The sequence below is a fragment of the Antedon bifida genome, chromosome 5 (assembly GCF_963402885.1).
Source record: "Antedon bifida chromosome 5, ecAntBifi1.1, whole genome shotgun sequence".
In the NCBI taxonomy this organism is placed as follows: domain Eukaryota; kingdom Metazoa; phylum Echinodermata; class Crinoidea; order Comatulida; family Antedonidae; genus Antedon; species Antedon bifida.
Genome location: NC_136230.1, coordinates 27,203,385 through 27,222,043, shown reverse-complemented (window position 1 = coordinate 27,222,043; position 18,659 = coordinate 27,203,385). Strand labels below are relative to the sequence as shown.

The window sequence follows — 18,659 nt, the reverse complement described above, 5'->3', positions numbered from 1 at the left end:
TCACCAAATGGTCTTCATTACTAACTATTAAATTGTTAATCTATACATAGCATAAACATATATAAGCTAGGTTATTTAATTTTTATACATTTTACCAACCTACCACATCACACAAACCCTGCATGCACAACAAAATTGTAAAAAGAAAACAAAATATGTGTCAAAGGTCAATATGGAAAAATTTGTTTTAATATCTTGTGAGAGCCCAACAGTTTTCACACAAATGAAGACGAAAAAGTAACAGAATAATTTATTACACTTTACAGTTTTTATAGAGGTGTTTAGTAATTTTTTTCTCCAAAGAATAAAAATGATGTTAAAAAAAGTAGGAGGAGCCTGACCCCTGACTGGGAAAACACCGGAAGTATTTGTAACTTGTAAATTCGTTTTTTCGTTGACTGAGTCGGATGAAAAGTCAACATTTGTCATCATTTTGGAGCACTCTGGCTTAATTTATACAGCTGTCAGTATTTAATAATAATAAATCATGGAGCACATTACCACTCCAAAGGTAAGAATGTACTTTTGATAACGTTATAACGGCGAAATTTAGGCCTAAAGTTAGCCAGCCAGGCAGGACCAGGCCAGTCGTGGCAGTATCTAAACTCTAGCCTAGGCTAGCCAGGCCAGTAGTTGCCTCTAGAGTAGGACCTAGCCTAGGCCTAAAATGGAATAGTAGTAGTAGACTTACCTACCTCTAGTGCCTTATATCGACTACGTAGAGCCATAGGTCTAGTTATTTATATATTATAAATAGATTAGTAATTAGTAGTAATTATTAATTATTATTAATTAGGCCTAGGCCTAGTAGTAATTAGTAGTAGGCCCTACTGTTGTGATGTAGGCCTAAGACTAAGTAAAGTGTGTGTGTTTTATTTAGAATTTTTGAGTGCAGTGAGACTGTCCGTCATGGTTGATCGATTGATTGCCTAGAGAGTGCTGGATGTTGGGGCCTGAGTTGAGATAATTAACATTATGTGTTATTATTTTAAAAGTGATATTATAGAATATGGAAATATTTTATTTTTAAATTAATATATAAAATATTATATAGCGCCTAGAAAAATAAAATAAATTAATAATAATACACATTTTTTGTTTGGTGATGATGTTTAAGAAAAATGAAATTGATAAATGATTATTATTTTTTTGGAGTACAGTACTACTGTTCTGAACTTTCACATCTCAATCTCTTACATAAAATAACCCAATTTTAAAAACGGTGCAGCAGTGATAGTGAAGATTAGGTGTGAAAGCTGGTGTGAAGCGCAGTAGGTCTCAAGATTTTACAAAAACATGTGGCTATAAAAATTAGTGTCAATATCTGACCTGTAATTTCTTTGTTCTTGTTATGGAATTGGTTAGTGTATTACTAATATATATCATTTTGTAAATTAACATTGCATGTATTTATACATGATTCATCTTCATAGCAGGAAATTAATTTAGGTGACTGATGTAGGCCTAGGCCTCATTTTGCACTCTATTGATATTATTAAAATGACATTGACAAATGTTATTATATATTGATGCCAATTTATTTCAGTTTTATGAAACGTTATACCAAAAAAAATATACATTTGAAATATTTTAAATAATTAATATTGAGGTTAAATGTTCAACTTTAATTTTAATAATTATGTTGATTTTATCAATAAAATAATAATATAAGTTTTTTAAAAAATCTCATTTTGAGACTTTGAAAGCAAGGAATAGCCCCAGAAATATTATATTTTCATTGCAATACAAATACAAAATGTACTATATTACAAAATAATCTCTAAATAAATTTGTTTATTTAAAATAAATAAAACAAACGAATCACTAGTTTGTTTAAAATTTCATGAGAACAAAAATAAGTATATATTAAATATATAAGTTCTATTTTTTTTTTTGAAAAAAAAAATGTAACATTATTAGATGTTAACTTCCAATATTTGCCTGTAAACCTTTAACATATTTTATTTTAAAGATTGATAATGTTCGACTTGTTGATCGGTTTCATTCTCGGAAGCCAGCAATGGGGGCTCTGTACTTAACGGCAACACACTTAATATTCTCTGATCCAGCTGGCAAGAAGGAGACATGGGTAAAGTATTTTGCTTTGTAGTTTAACTGGTACAGTGCTGTGGTATTAATTATATGTACACATTTAGTATGACATACCAAAACTAAAGGATGACTGATGATAAATTCAGTGCCTTGGACCCAGATCGTACCGCTTAGATCTATCGCGTTAATTAGTGACTCGGTGGTCATGTGACTTAGGGTATCGTCAAGATGTATGTGATTATCGCTTACGACGTCTCTGCATCCCAAATTGATGATGTCATTTTGAAAAAAAAATAAACCTTCAACAAGGGAACGGGAAGTTATGACGTAAGTGTGTGACCAAAATTTGACCTTCATTAAAAATTCCCTGTTTTCACAAGTGTTGGGTCAGGGCCTATGTTTGTTAATTTGTTATTCATTAAAGCAAGACTTGGTTTATCACTATCAATATTGGGCTAGTAAATGTGATTAATAATATTATATACTTGTTTTGTTGATATTGGCCACTTAGCTTAAAGCTCTGTTTACACTATCAAAGTTTATGTGACAAAAAGTGTGATGTGCCCAAATATAATAGCGATATGCCCAAATATGGTAGTGATATGACATCATCGAGTCCATATGGGCACATCACATTTTTTTGTCACATAAAGTTTGATAGTGTATGCAGAGCTTAATAGCGCTTTAAGTAGCACACAAGATCTAATTAATTGTCAATGTCAGTTTTTCACTCACCCCGCTTGTTCACACTTTTAGTCCATGTTGTCATTGAAAACTGTCATCTGACATTTAACAGAAAACTTTTAAAGCTAAAATGTATTTTCAATCTAGCTTTAGTTATATTAACAGTAAGTCTCCTTCTGTTGGTAGGTTTTTGTAAGAACATTGTTATTGAACTATGTGACTGTCTCAATATAATTACTTTACTAAGCTGTGTCTACACTATCAAACTTTATGTGATGTGCCCATTATGGACATGATGATGTCAATGTCATATCAATACCATATTTGTGCATATCACTACCATATTTTGGCACATTACCCTTTATTTGTCAAATTAGTTTGCTAGTGTGTAGATAGAATGTTCTCTATTTAGAGGCAATCTATTTTGAAAAGTCATAATTAGAGGATGTTGGAGTGTTATAATTAGAACTGTATATTACACTGATTAGTTCTGACGTAACAGGATCTTAGACATGCTGATTTACTCATAGCTAAGTGGCATAGTTTAAAACCGGATAAAAAAACATATTCCTCTATATTAAAATGTTTTTACTTCACCTGCAATGACAATATTGTAACCATTTAACAGAATGTCTTAGTAAATAAAACCTTTAAAAAGTATCTTTATATTAAGATATAAATCCAAAGGCAAATTACTGAAAAAATGACAATGCTGTGGGTACCAGTGGCTGGATCTCAATGGAGATACAAAAAAAAAGCGAAAAGCTAAATCAAAACGATAAATAAAACAGCCAGAAAAGTTAGCAGAGCTTTCGGGCAACACTAGCCCTAAGATATACAAATAATTTTCCAATATGCATTTTAATAGTAAAATAAATAAAGTATTAAGTTTCCTTATAATAATATCCTGTAATGTAAATTGGTATATCTTCCTTCCTGTTATTAATTTAATGGAATGTAAATCCAAGATCTATTGTAAGGAATTTGAATTTAAACCATGTAAAAAAAAGAAAGAATTGATATCTTAATTTTAAAAAGAGATTTATTAAAAATGATACAGCAAAGAGCAAAATAAATATTGGAAAATACACCAGGTTATTAATTAATTCATTTTTCTGTTGATTAGAGGCACCCTGCATTTTGTGCTATATTAAATTGAACTTTATTATTATATAATACATGTATATACTGTATTGTGTTCTTTAGTATTTAGTGGTGTAACGGTGCTAAACCCAGGAGCCCCCAGAGCTTATGGGGGCCCCTGAGCAGTGGCAAGAGGAAAAGAACAGACATTAAAATATGTCAGAAAAGGCTAAAAATGCCAGAGGCCTCTAGCATTGGAGGGCCACTTATGGTTCCTAAACTAGGGACCACTGTTACAGTAGTATTTCATAATATAGTACATTACCATTAAACCTATATAACGAAGCCATTAAAATATTGTATTAAATTATTATTTGTTTATAGATATTACACATGCACATAGCATCTGTAGAGAAGCTTGCTCTGACAACGGCAGGATCCCCTCTCCAGATACGCTGTAAGACCTTCCAGTTGGCGACCTTCATCATACCAAGAGAAAAAGACTGCCAAGCTCTTTACAAGTCACTGCTAAAATTATCTAGGCCAGGTAAATATTTAGTTTAATCTTTAAGCTCTGTCTACACTATCAAAAATGTGTGATGTGCCAAATATGGTAGTGATATGCCCAAACATGTTAGTGATGTGACATCATCCATCATGTCCATATGGGCACATCACATTTTTTTTTGTCAAACTAGTTTGATCGTGTAGACAGAGCTTAACTTACAGAGCAACATCCTCAACCCAGCCATTTTCCTGCAGTTGAGCATTTAGAGATTATTGATTATTACTATTTGAAATGTTTTGATATAGCTGGGTTTTTCGTGCACCGCACATGCACTGTTCAAATTGTCATTTTTCTGTATTTAATGAAGATGTCACTTGAGGTGCTGTAGGAAGAAAAGGAGCTAACCAGCATAATATATGCTTTTAGTAATTGTTTATAATTTTATGATTTAATAATGAATGTAAATATGAAAAATTTAAAAAAAAGAATTAATTAATTTATGGAAACATTTTAACTTACAGGTCGTCTTGGAGATTTGTATGCTTTCCACTATAAGTCAGCCAGCATTGATACACCGATATCAGAAGGGTGGAGGGTAATGGATATGGAGACAGAGTATGCACGTATGGGAATACCAAACGAGAATTGGCATCGTTCAGGCATCAACGAAAACTATCATGTAAATATAACCCGTCATCTACGCATTATTTTGCCATGAAGTGCCTCCCATAGATGTTATCTACAGACTATTTGGCATTGATTGCCTTCCATAGTTCTCACATACAAGTAATTTTGACAGAAATGACTATCGATCAATTTTAGGAGTGTTACCCAAATGTTATATTTTGCCATGAATCGCCTTCCATAGATGTTATCTACAAACTATTTGGCATTGATTGCCTTCCATAGTTCTCACATACAAACATACACCATTTTGACAGAAATGGCCATCGATTAATTTTTAAGAGTGTTAATCAAATGTTATATTTTGCCATGAATCGCCTTCCATCTATGTTATCTATAGACTATTTGGCATTGATTGCCTTCCATAGTTCCACATACAAGTACATCATTTTGACAGAAATGGCCATCGATCAATTTTTAAGATTGTTAACCAATGTTTTTTTTTTAAAGATTTGTGACACGTACCCAAGACAGATTTATGTTCCCACGTCGGCAACAACTCCTGTGCTTGTCGGTAGCGCAAGTTTTAGAAGTAGAGGGCGACTACCAGTTTTGTCGTATCTCCATCGAGACAACTATGTATGCTTATATTTTAATCATTTGAATTCACATTCGTTTTATTATTATTGGGAGCTTAATGTGTGTTTTTTTCTAATTTAACTTACATTTTCTAATATTACTTAAGCTCTGTCTACATTATCAAACTTTATGTGACAGCAAATGTGATGTGCCCATATATGGATACGATGATGTCATATCAGTACCATATTTGGGCACATCACACTTTTTTTGTCAAATTAGTTCGATATTGATACAGAGCTTTACTAATTCTAATCAATTTATTTGCCAAGTTAGTTTCATATAGTTCTCTTCTGAAACTAAATAATCTTGAGATCAAAGTATGTAATACAGTTATTCTTCACCAAGATAAGTAAAGAGTTATTAGATACAAAAGATGTTTTTAATTATTTAATTTAAGTTCTTCCTCTTTTGCATATGTAAAAGAATATGATACTGTTAATCAAACATATATTAAAGGAAAAAATTAATAACTTATTACCACCATGCTGAAAGCTGTTCTGAAGGCTACTCTATTCAGTAACCATGTGGTTTTTCTTCACTTGAGTACCCTATTGTTTTTGTGTTTTTAGGCTACTATAACACGGTGCAGCCAGCCACTTGCTGGATTCAGTGCAAGGTGCTTAGAAGATGAACAGATGCTACAAGCTATACTTAAATCAAACCCTAAGAGTACATTCATGTATGTTGTTGATACTAGGCCTAAGGTATGTTTACATACATCTTGTGTTACAGGTCTTTCAAACCTGTTCCTGCACGGTTCTGGTCCAGTGTCGGCAAATCAAAGGTCAATGTTTCGTTTTCACGTGGCTAAGCGCACATCAATTGGTGCATAGCCGCCTTGAAAACGAAACACTGACGTTGAATTTGGACCAGAACCGTGCCAGAACAGGTGTGAAAGACACTTTAGTACATACACCAAAGCTACTAAATATGTGCATATGGGACCAAATGACAATTCAAAATTGGCATCGATCAATTATCAATAAAAACTCTCACAGATAAACCACTACGGATTATTTTGGCAGAGATTGCCTTCCATATGCATTGTATACACATCATTTTGGCAGAGATTGCCTTCCATAGGCATTATCTACACATTATTTTGACGGGTATTGCCTTCCACAGACATCTGTATTTGTGAAATACAAATTGAATGTCATTTGTAAAATTATGATCTAAAAAGAAATCAAACTAACATATTTAAATACACAATAATAAGGACTGACTATAATCTGGACTGATTATTGATTTTTTATTTTTTTTATTTTTAGATTAATGCAATGGTAAACAAAGCTTCAGGAAAAGGTTATGAAAACACAGATTTTTATTCAAACATTAAGTTTAAATTCATAGGAATTGAAAACATTCATGTCATGAGAAACAGTCTACAAAAGCTTATTGAAGGTAAGATATGAGAATGTATGTGGTGTACATGGAAATTGAAACCAATACATAATACATTAATATTTTTGTTTATATTAATTGCTTTTCTTAAAGATGTATTGTCCCTTTGACTAATTCCCAAAAAATAAAAAAAAAAGATTTTGAAAAAAAGTGGGTCATTTTGAAGTATCATAATAGTTATTAACTTTCACCAAAAATAATCATAAAACTTCCTCGCGATCTGTGTGAAAAAAACACATTCTGAACCGTGACGAGTTGTAAACAATCCTAATTAGCATATGCATAATGCGTACTCGTGGTTTGAAGTCTTTGTTTACTTTCGCTCGCGACGATTTTCCAGCGAAAATTGTTGTTTTTGGCTCGAATTTTCGACTTAAAATGAATAACTTTAATGTTACTCTGATATGGCCAATTTTAAATTTAGAATATTTTGACCTTCATTTTCTGTGTTTCAAGGGACAATACATCTTTAATGTTAATGTATTTATATAGCACATTCCACAAACAATGTCATCTCTTAGATGTTAACTATTCAAGTACATCCTTCTCCTCTAAAGCTTGATTCCCACTAGCAACGCAATCTACGCAACAAAAGAAAATGCCTTTCCAATAATTGTGTTTGCCCCATCTCCATGAAATCAAACCTGCGATGTTTGCAGCACTGTTACGTTGTCGGTTCTCACATGATTACGAAAATATCACTTTGCATCGATACGTCACTGCGTTGCGTCCCTAGTGGAAACCATGCTTTAGGGTCACGTCATGTTTGTTCTGCCAACTACGGCGCTATTTCGTCTAAACCGCTACTTGTCTCAAAAAATGTACTAGGTTTTTTAAAGTCCACATGAGCGTTATGTATACACCGGATAATGATCCTTATCCGAGAAGACGCGTCCTACCACCATGTAGCGAGTGGGTCTTGAACCTTTGTCATAAGGCTATAGATTACGATTCCTCTGCCTTAACCACTAACCCAATCATTTAAACTTAACTGAATCTCATTTCTTTATTCAATCTCTTCTAGATGAACTAGATAAGACTAGTCAATTCTGTCTTATGAGTGAAAACAGAAACAAATAAATTTAAAAAAATTTATTTTCTTTAGTATTGAAAATAAAGAATGTGAGAGTGACTCTCATTTTTTTTTAGTATGTGAATTGAAAAACCCTAGTATGGAAGCATTAGTAAGTGGAATTGAAAACAGTGGTTGGTTAAAGCATATCAAAGCAGTCATGGACACATCATTATTTATAGCTAAGGTATATATAATCATCCTTTATTTCAAATAAAAAACATAAGAATGTAACAAACATCACAGCTTGGAGGACAAAAACAAGACAACAAATAGCAGAAAACATATCCACTATCAGATTTGGTTTAATTGATTCTTGAATATGATTTTTTTTTCATCATGATCTCCGTAAAAATCTCTACTAATGCTATAAAATGGTGAAGATATATAAACCATCAGTTATATGGATTATTAGCTTATGTTAAATAAGTAAATGCATTAACAATAACAGATGTCTTTTAGATATGCATTCACTCGCATGACATATTGTTTAAAGATTTAAGTGTGCTTTCTAAAATTTATTGTATGAAGGTTTTCATGGCAAAATAAAATATGTTGACATAAAGTTTGCAATACACCACATATAAAGAACTGTTTTCGATCACTATGCTTTGATCATCCTGAGGAGTGAGAATCTAAAATTACCAATATCTTTTGAAAACGTTGACCTTTGAACCTTGATTGTAGAGGCATTTAGTGTATTATAAATTCAAACTACATATACTGTACCAGAAGATAAATGGTTTCCAAGATTAATCTGACTAAATTGCCGTTTTTAATACCAATACTGTTTTTTATGAGTTGCAGTTAAACCCCTCTTTTAGGACATCCCTATCCAGGGGACACCTCTATTAAGGGGACAATATCGAATGAGGGGAAATATATGTTTCGACACTACAAACAACCCTATTCAAGGGACACCCCTATATCAAAAGAACACTTCCTTGCGTCCCATTAATATAGGTTATAATTTATTACCAAATGAATTATTGGACCAAGAAAGTGTAGCTTGAATATTAAGAAAACTGAGGATTTTTTAGATGTTTAATCTTTTTATTTTGTGTGTTTATATAGGCTGTGTCTGAAGAGGCTGTTAGTGTTTTAGTACATTGCTCAGATGGTTGGGACCGTACAGCCCAGACATGTTCCCTTGCAGGAATGATACTAGACCCATACTATAGGACGATTCAAGGTTTTCAGGTGAGTGTACAATTATATTGCATTGTATAACGCATCTACAGTAATTGTATCCTTGCCATTTGGTTGATTTTGTATTGTGTGTCTAAGTGTATCCTTGCCATTTGATTGGTTGATTTTGTGTCATGTGCCTAAGTGTATCCTTGCCATTTGGTTGATTTTGTATTGTGTGTCTAAGTGTATCCTTGCCATTTGATTGGTTGATTTTGTATTGTGTGCCTAAGTGTATCCTTGCCATTTGATTGGTTGATTTTGTGTTGTGTGTCTAAGTGTATCCTTGCCATTTGATTGGTTGATTTTGTGTTGTGTGCCTAAGTGTATCCTTGCCATTTGATTGGTTGATTTTGTGTCGTGTGCGTAAGTGTATCCTTGCAATTTGATTGGTTGATTTTGTATCGTATGCCTAAGTGTTTCCTTGCCATTTGATTGGTTGATTTTGTATCGTATGCCTAAGTGTATCCTTGGTTAAAAACATTTTAAATTTTATTACAGGTACTAGTAGAAAAAGAATGGCTAGCGTTTGGTCACAAATTTCTTGATCGATGCGGCCTCATTAATTTCGATTCAAAAGAGCAATCACCTGTGTTCACGCAGTTCATAGAGGGCGTCTGGCATCTGATGGAACAGTTTCCGTGCGCATTCCAGTTTAACGAACGATTCCTACTGGAAGTGCATGACCATGTGTACTCGTGTCAGTTTGGAACGTTTCTTGGTAATTGTGAGAAAAAGAGAGGCGAGTCTAGGTAATTCATCAATTTTACTTCAAAGCTTGTAGATGCTTCAATTGTAGAATGTAATTTTTTTTTTTTTTATTTCTGTGCTCTGTTCTGGATAGACCAACTAGCATAGGTGTTTAGCACCTGTTTGGTCTTTTATATTTGTTTTGTCTAATTTGTATTGTATGGCAGAAAATTGAATGAATAAAAAAAAATGTTACACCAAGCTTACACAAAAGATGTGCATCTTCCAAAAGAAGTCTCAATTTTTATTATTACATAATTTTACCTGGTTTTTGTTTAAAATCATAAAACATTACAGAAATTCTTTTTTTTGTACCATTTTTGTCATTTTGTTTTTCTGTTATGTTTCTGTTTTGTCTAAGGTATGGGATGTTATTGATGATGTTATTATCAACAGAATAAAAATTTATATACAAGATACAAAAACTTTTTTTTGTCTTCGTAAAAAAACAAAGAAATGTCGATTGTCAGCAAATCCGATTAAAAAGATACATATACACAAAAATGACAAAAAGTGTAAAAGTATAAACAGTAACATTAAAAATGCCTGACTTTTGATCCCTTATGATAATTAAAATATGTAAATAATCATGAACCTAAATCTTGTATTTGTTGCAGACTGTCAGAACGAACATATTCATTATGGGGTTACATGAAGAATCGTTTGTCAGACTATGTGAACCCATTGTATCGTAGAGACCATCCAGTCACCAAGGGCATTCTGAAACCAAACACAAGTCCACAAATGTTCAAGTAAGTGTATTGTATATGCACCTACCAAGCATGCATGTTAAAACAGATATACAATTTGTATATTATTTCTCCAATAGTGCCCAGTCAACTTCCTATACTGATTATAAGCGGAGGTCCAAGAGCTTGTTTAGAGAAGACCCATTAATAACATACATAAAATATTTATTGAGTTAGGAACAATAATAGGTTTGTGATATGAAATGCGCCCATTTTTACGCCATCTTGGATTGAGGATGACCGCAGTAAATTTGCAATTTACACCTCTGAATTATTTTTCCTAAGGGTTTAGGCTAACAAAAAATTAGGTGTGCTTAGTATGTAGAGAGATGGCAATGGGACAACTTAACAAAGCCTCTTTTTGGCACTTGGACCTCTGCTTATTAGTTATACGTCGATCTTGAACTAAAAGCTGTACAATTCACAGAAAGTTTGATAGTGTAGACAGAGTTTAGGGCTCATGGAATGTCAAGTTTTTGCTCACAAATTATTTTGCATATATTTTAGACTTTGGCGTGGCATGTACAACCGCTTTGAGAATGGTCTTCACCCGCGAGAATCGGTACAAGATGTGCTAAGTGCCATGAAGGACCGCTCATCGTCACTTGCTGATCATAAAAAATTTCTCGAAGATGTACGTATTATTTGTAATAATATTGTAAATATTGTTTGTCTTTGTATTGTGATTTTCAAGTTTTTTAATGGCTTTTATGAATGTTTTTAATCTATTGCTATAAAAAATAGGACCATATGTGCAATATCTATACCTGATATGTTTTTTATCCTGTCTAGTATGTTTTTAAATAAAAAATAAATACAAAATAAATTTATTTCGTCTCTCCTTACCATGTGGCCAATCTAAATATGAGGGTATATAAATTGTATCTCTATTGCATTTGCATACAATTGTTAACTAGTTTATGTGGAATATAAGTATATTCATTATAAGAAGAGTGAATTTAAGTAAGCCTAAAAATAAGCAATAACAATTAATTGTTCCCTTGAAAAACAATTTTTTTTTAAATTTGTTTATTTGTTGAATATGCCATTTTATTGTCCCATAATAGTTATTCACTTTGACCAAAAATTGAATCGAAAAAAAAAATATTTACCTGAAGAAACTGTAATTTAAAGCAAAAAATAGTCAAATTGGCTGCCAGCCAATGGGTTTTTTGTTGAATTTAACCGTTTATTGTGTCATTTTATAAGTGATAACATTATTTTTTTCCTATGGAAGTGATTACCTTTGTTAACAACTATAAAATGGCCTATTCAAAGTATGATTTTATTAATCTTCACTTTTCATGTTTTTGGGGACAATACATCTTTATTAAAATAATACCATGTTTTGCAGAAAATAGGACAACTTAAGAAGCTATTAGGAAAGAAAACTGAAACAAAACCGGTAAAACTTGTTAAAGAGAACGCAACAGAAGAAACGGAAGTTGAAAGTGAACGAACTTTATTAAATCATGAAAGAAATGATGAACAATTAAATAAAGAAAATACAATGACGCAAAATGGCGTGCATATACCGTCGCAAGAAGTACCGACAGAAAATACGATGAGGTATAGTACAGATAGTGATGAAATTTTATCGGCAAATTTATTAAACTTAGCGATGGAGTCGGTTTGCGTTGATTGGAAAAGGATCAGAAATATACGGCAGTGTTCATGTGCAACGCCTTTTGATCATTTCAGTAGAAAGGTAGGTGTTGGAATTTATTTTATGTAATAATTGTGTTTTTTAAACTTAAGTTTATGTAATTGCATGGGTTGTTTTCATTCTTATGAATTTCTTTCTGGTTGTTTTATTTTCAGTACCATTGCTGGCGTTGTGGTCATGTTTTTTGTATACGTTGCATCGACAAGCAGACATCACTACCTGGTCACTATTCTCAACGACCCACACCAGTGTGCCGGCCATGTTACAAACAATTAAAGACCGGTTCCTCCTCGCCTACAACTCCGCCAATGTCACCTGTCTCGGTCTCCTCAACATTTAGTTATGAAGACACGTTTGTGGGTAATTCAACATAAGCCATGTTGAGCCTGGTCGTCTTTGGTTATTGTTTAGGCCACACTTGGCCAAATAAATACACTTCATAATTACCTCTGTTATCGAGGGAACACTTCATTGAGGTTACACTTACCTCTGGTCATTTTTTAGGGTACACTTAACTCGACTCTTGAACTACAATTAGTGTGTTCATTTTTTCGGCTACACTTAAAAACGGCTATTGTGGAGGCTAGACTTATCTTAATCATTGTTGAGGCTAGACATATCTCAATCATTGTTGAGGCTAGACTTTTCTCAATCATTGTTGAGGCTAGACTTATCTTGATCATTGTTGAGGCTAGACTTTTCTTGATCATTCTTGAGGTTAGACTTATCTTGATCATTGTTGAGGCTAGACTTATCTTGATCATTGTTGAGGTTAGACTTATTTTGAGCATTGTTGAGGCTAGACTTATCCTGATCATTGTTGAGGCTAGACTTATCCTGATCATTGTTGAGGCTAGACTTAACATGATCATTGTTGAGGCTAGACTTATCTTGATCATTGTTGAGGCTAGACTTATCTTGATCATTGTTGAGGCTAGACTCATCTCGATAATTGTTGAGACTTATCTTGGTCATTGTTCAGGCTACACTTATCTTGTTGAGGCTACACATATCTCGATCATTGTTGAGACTAGACTCTGCTTTCAACTAAAAAATTGTCTTTTAAAAAGAATCAAAATAATACATAATATAAATATATATTTATACCATAGCCAGTATAATCAATACAAATAGTATAAAAAGCACTTATCTAAATATGAAAGTGCTACTTTACTACCATTGTTTTAGGAGTCATTTAAAAATGAATTGGTTTGTAAATGATTTAGAAGCCATGTTTACCAGACACTTAGTTCTTCTTTAGGTGTAAATATATCTTGTATTTTACCTTTGTGTTTCTGTTATAACTAAAACTGATATAATTGATCTGTATTCAAATTTAGTAATCCCCGTATCTTCGATGACAAATTCCATTTTGCATGGGGAAGGAAATGGTGTTTTTAAACCATTTTACTCATATCCAACATTCATTCAAACTCTCTTTCAATTCTATTCAATATTTGTCTTGTATAATTTGTCTTCTTTGTTTAAAAATTGGTGGCGGGTAAAGTATTGGGTAAGGGTTTGTTTTTAGTTTACTTTTTGCTGCCATTTTTCTTTCACGAAACCATAATACTGTAATGATATTTATTTGCCATTTAAAAAAAAGTAAATTAGGTACCATAAGCAAGTAATATTGTTTAGGCCAAACAGAATAATTGCTGTATTCATCTTTAAAACTCTGTCTACACTATCAAATTGGTTTGACAAAAAAAAGTGTGATGTACCCAAATATTATGGTAGTGATATGCCAAAATATGGTAGTGATATGACATATTTGGCACATCACATTTTTTTGTCACATAAAATTTGATAGTGTAGACAGAGCCTAATTGGGGAGTGCTAACCTAACTACTAATACAGTAGTCTGTCAAATATAGATATCAAAATGTAGGTTGTAATTTCAATTTATCGTCACAAAGGGAGTGAGTGCACAAGAGCAACCCCCTGGATTCACCCATGACGTTAGCAACACCCCATACTAAGTAAAGACTTTTATAAGTGAACTCTTGTTTGCCATGAGAAAAAATCCTCACATCTGATTTGAACTTCGACCCTGGGACCACTCATGTTGTGTTTTTCTACAAATATTGTTTGCTCTTTTTTTCAATATTTTAAATGTCTTTTAATCACGCAAAATGTTATGTTAATATTTGTACATACAAATTGTTCTGCATTAGTAAAGTCAGTTATGCGTGTTATTGTTTGTAATAAAATAGTTAACAAATTGTTTAAAAAATACATTAATATATGGACAAAGAATGTTATAAAATTATGTAATTATTTAAAGATGTTAGAGAAATAATAAATTAATTATACAGTATAAAACATTTTATCTCTGTTTTTTAATATCACAGAATTCATACATCGCTCAGTTTTTACATTTTTTTACCTAAAGAAAGAACAGTCTTTTGTTTATATAAGTTTTCAATAGAAGTTCACACAAAAATATATTATAGGTTTGTGCTATAAAAAATACCCTAATATCAGTCAATTGATACATGGAGAAAACCTCGAAAAGAAGCCCATGGGCCATACGGTTTGTAAATCAATCTCTCAGCCAATCATAAGACAGGAATTAAGTTGGCTAAAAAGGGACTGACTTGAGGGTGGTATATGTTATGCGCGATTTGAACTATTAAAACTATTAAAACTATATTGAAATTGCGCAAGGATTTTCTTGCGCAATTTCAAATTGCGCAAGAAATCCTTGCGCAATTTCAAATTGCGCTGCACAATTTGTAAATTGCGCAACATAGTTCTTGCGCAATATGACACCTTTGCGCAATTTGAAAACGAACTGTAAATCTTCAAATTGCGCAACAGAATTCTACCAGAATGCGTGCTACTAACGTCGACGATCGGTTAACATTTAATAATAATAATAATACTGTAATAATAATAATTTATTGGAAACTCAAAATGAAACATAATAAATGCAAAGATAACGTGTGTATAATACACAACATAAATGGCATACACAATTAAATAATATTATCACTGTAACTTGAAATAAATCAAAATAAATGTAAAATAAAAAAATTAATGTAATGAGTAAAGTAATACACAACAGAGCCATATATATTATGGCTCTGATACACAACATAGTCTACCGCCACCAACGTTTAGACTTGCTATCAAAACATAAAAATGTTGAAAAAAAAAAATAACACTGATGTTAATGTTATGTTTGTATTTTAAAAGTGCGCGAAAGATCTGACGGTAGTACCATTTTGTGTTTCTTCAGAAAACCCATCAAAGCAACATTAACAAAGGTTTGTTAATTTTTATAAAGTATAGGCAATATTTCTTCGTCTCGTTCACATTTTTCCACCATGTTCATAGTAGACTAGGCCTAGCTAGGCTAGGCCCTCCATTTCATGTATGCTGTCCGGCTGGCTGTGTAGTGTGTGCGACCTATTATTAGTTGTAGGTCTCGCCTAGCTAATTAATAATTAAATATAGACTATTAAATTCTGTCCTAGTATTGAGTAAATGACCTCTTTTTGTGCCGACTCGTAAAAAAACCTGATTTATCGTGTGAACAGAACACCTGCTGGCTTCGGGCGATAATTGCATCATCCAACAAAAGTATGTTGCATCACTGCACCCAATTAATTGTGAATAAGGCCTATACACACATGTTTTTCCTTCATTGTTAATGTTACAAAGAATACAGAGACCTCACTGTACAAATACAAAAATTACTTCTCTTTTATAAAAGTATATTGGTGGGTGCTGCCATAAATTAATATAATCAGAGTAGTACTGCTCTAATCTATATCACCAAATTAAAAAACATGAACACTCAGAATAAATATTGTTTTTAAATAGATTGTAAGGATGGAAGGTATTTTAAAAGAAATTGAAGATAAACAAATTGAGATAGTTCGTTTTGAACAAACTGATATGTTTGGTATATCTCGCTCAAAAATGATAGCAGCTCGTCACTTTAAGTCAAAGGCAGAGAAAGGTCTCAACTTCTATCTAGGACATCTAGGTATGGATTCCTTAGCCAATATAGTCAAAGGATCAGGCTACAACGAAGAAAAGGGCTACCCCGATGGAGTTATGTTTCCAGACCTCGACACTTTTAGAGTGATCCCATGGTGGGATAATACTGCTAGAGTCTTGACAGAACCAACGTTTGAAGGAGAAGAAGTGGCTGCACATCCAAGAACTCTTGCCAGAAAACAAGTAGAAGAACTGAAGCAGTTGGGTTACAGTCTGCTTTCATCTCATGAATATGAATTTTATGTCGTTGATGCAGCCACAATGAAGCCAGTGACAGATGATTATAACATACGATCGACAACTAGGATGTATGAATGTGCTCCTTTCATCCATCAACTAGTTCGAGATCTGCCTAAAGTTGGCATCGATCTTGAATGTCTAGAAAACGAATATGGACCTGGACAACACGAGATAACGTACAAACCATCATTTGGAATCAAAGCTGCGGATGACGCTTTTACTTACAGATGTTCAATTAAAGAGATCGCAAAACAACATGGTTTGATGGCTTCCTTTATGAGTAAACCATATTGGGGTAAAAGTGGTTCCTCGTGCCATTATAATCATTCGTTGTGGGATGTAGCTGGTAAGAAAGGTGTTTCATTTGATGCCAACTCGTCTGATGGCCTATCCGATGTTATGAAGCACTGGTTAGCAGGGTTGATCCATCACACACCAGCATTGAGTCTTTTTATGGGTCCTACCACCAACTGCAGAAAGCGATACACACCTTATACATTCGCGCCAATAAATGCTACTTGGGGTTTTGACAACAGGTCATGCGCATTCCGTGTGAAGGTCAATGGAGAAAGTGGTACGTACATCGAGAATCGTATGGGAGGTGCAGGTTCAAATCCGTACTTGGTACTAGCTGCAACAATTGCTGCAGGAATAGATGGTATCAAAAATAAACTATCACTCCCGGATGATGTCACAGGATCTGCATACGTGGAGGATGACGTTTCTCTATCTACGCAAGAGATACCAATAACCATGGAAACTGCGATTGAAGCGTTCTTAAAAGACGAGGTCATTCGGAATGCTTTTGGTGAAGATTTCACCAAGTGTTTCGTTGCTATTAAAGAACATGAAATAAGGCTAGCCAATCAGCAAGCTGGTGTTGGTATTGAGAACATACACAAATGGGAATTCCAACAGTACTTTAAATACATGTAAAATATTGATTCTATAGATTCTGATTATGTTTAATTATTCATAATTCCATTTTACTGATTATAAAAAGATTAAAATGAAATAGATATATTTAATTTGTTTATATTTATTTATCATACATTTCTAGACTAGTATACTATATTATGATTTCTGCTACATTTTTTACATTATTGTGTTTGATAGGCATTGCGCTACATTTTTGTTTACATTATTGTCATGTTTTTCATGTTGACAAACTGAGGCTTGTGATCAGTCATTTGGACTCCCAGAGAAAAATTTCATTTTAAAATTTTGTTTAGCATTATTGCTAATCAAACTGATTTTTGAGTCAAGAAACATAGTTTTGTATTGTATTTTTTGCTAAGCAATTTTAAAAATGTGTAGCAATAAGGTTGTTTTGTATAGCTTTTTGCTATGCTACACTGGCGAAATTATTCTCTGTTTTGGACATATCCGGATAGTACTGTAGATATATTTCTATTTTATATTTTGTTTACCTAATATGATGTTATGCTACATTGTTGTTAGATTATAATATAAATAATACTACTGTACATGCTACATTTCTTTAAATTATTAATTTATACAACTGATGTCATGCTACATTTGTTTTATTACATTATGTCATGCTACATTTTGTTTGTATTATGTCATGCTATATTTTGTTTGCATTGTGATGTCATGCTACATTTTTGTTTACATTATGCCATGTTTCATTTTTGTTTACATTATGTCATGTTTCATTTTTGTTTACATTATGTTGTGTTTCATTTTTGTTTACATTATGTCATGTTTCATTTTTTGTTTATATTATGATGTAATGCTATATATTTTGCATTATTAGGATCTCTGCTACATGTACATTATGATTTCATGCTATATTTTTTTGCATTATTAGGATCTATGCTACATTTACATTATGATTTCATGCTACATTTTTGTTTACATTATGATTTCATACTACATTTTTGTTTACCTTATGGTTTCATGCTACATTTTTGTTTACATTATGATTTCATGCTACATTTTTGTTTACATTATGATGTCATGCTA

General features: G+C 32.7%; 2 protein-coding genes across 2 annotated transcripts; both read left to right on the top strand.

Moving 5' to 3' along the window:
- Positions 1-345: 345 nt before the first annotated feature.
- Positions 346-14,741, top strand: LOC144842771 (phosphatidylinositol-3,5-bisphosphate 3-phosphatase MTMR6-like). The gene is made up of 14 exons (XM_078699302.1): positions 346-511; positions 1,973-2,089; positions 4,204-4,366; positions 4,849-5,006; positions 5,462-5,590; positions 6,163-6,297; positions 6,865-6,997; positions 8,147-8,256; positions 9,144-9,269; positions 9,759-10,009; positions 10,625-10,759; positions 11,264-11,390; positions 12,111-12,464; positions 12,578-14,741. The coding sequence occupies exons 1-14, from the start codon at positions 488-490 to the stop codon at positions 12,794-12,796; spliced, it is 2,181 nt and encodes a 726-aa protein (XP_078555428.1). The 5' UTR covers positions 346-487; the 3' UTR covers positions 12,797-14,741.
- Positions 14,742-15,602: 861 nt separating this feature from the next.
- Positions 15,603-18,659, top strand: LOC144842781 (lengsin-like). The gene is made up of 2 exons (XM_078699314.1): positions 15,603-15,698; positions 16,254-18,659. Exon 2 carries the CDS (start codon positions 16,263-16,265, stop codon positions 17,607-17,609), a length of 1,347 nt encoding a protein of 448 aa, XP_078555440.1. The 5' UTR covers positions 15,603-15,698; positions 16,254-16,262; the 3' UTR covers positions 17,610-18,659.

What these genes read in the sequence shown, in the direction of transcription:
- LOC144842771 (XM_078699302.1), top strand. Translation starts at nt 488, where the DNA reads ATGGAGCACATTACCACTCCAAAG. An exon ending in GCTAAAATTATCTAGGCCAG is followed by an intron (nt 4,367 to 4,848) that starts GTAAATATTTAG and finishes TTTAACTTACAG; the next exon opens with GTCGTCTTGGAGATTTGTAT. An exon ending in CATCATTATTTATAGCTAAG is followed by an intron (nt 8,257 to 9,143) that starts GTATATATAATC and finishes GTGTTTATATAG; the next exon opens with GCTGTGTCTGAAGAGGCTGT.
- LOC144842781 (XM_078699314.1), top strand. Translation starts at nt 16,263, where the DNA reads ATGGAAGGTATTTTAAAAGAAATTGAAGATAAACAAATTGAGATAGTT.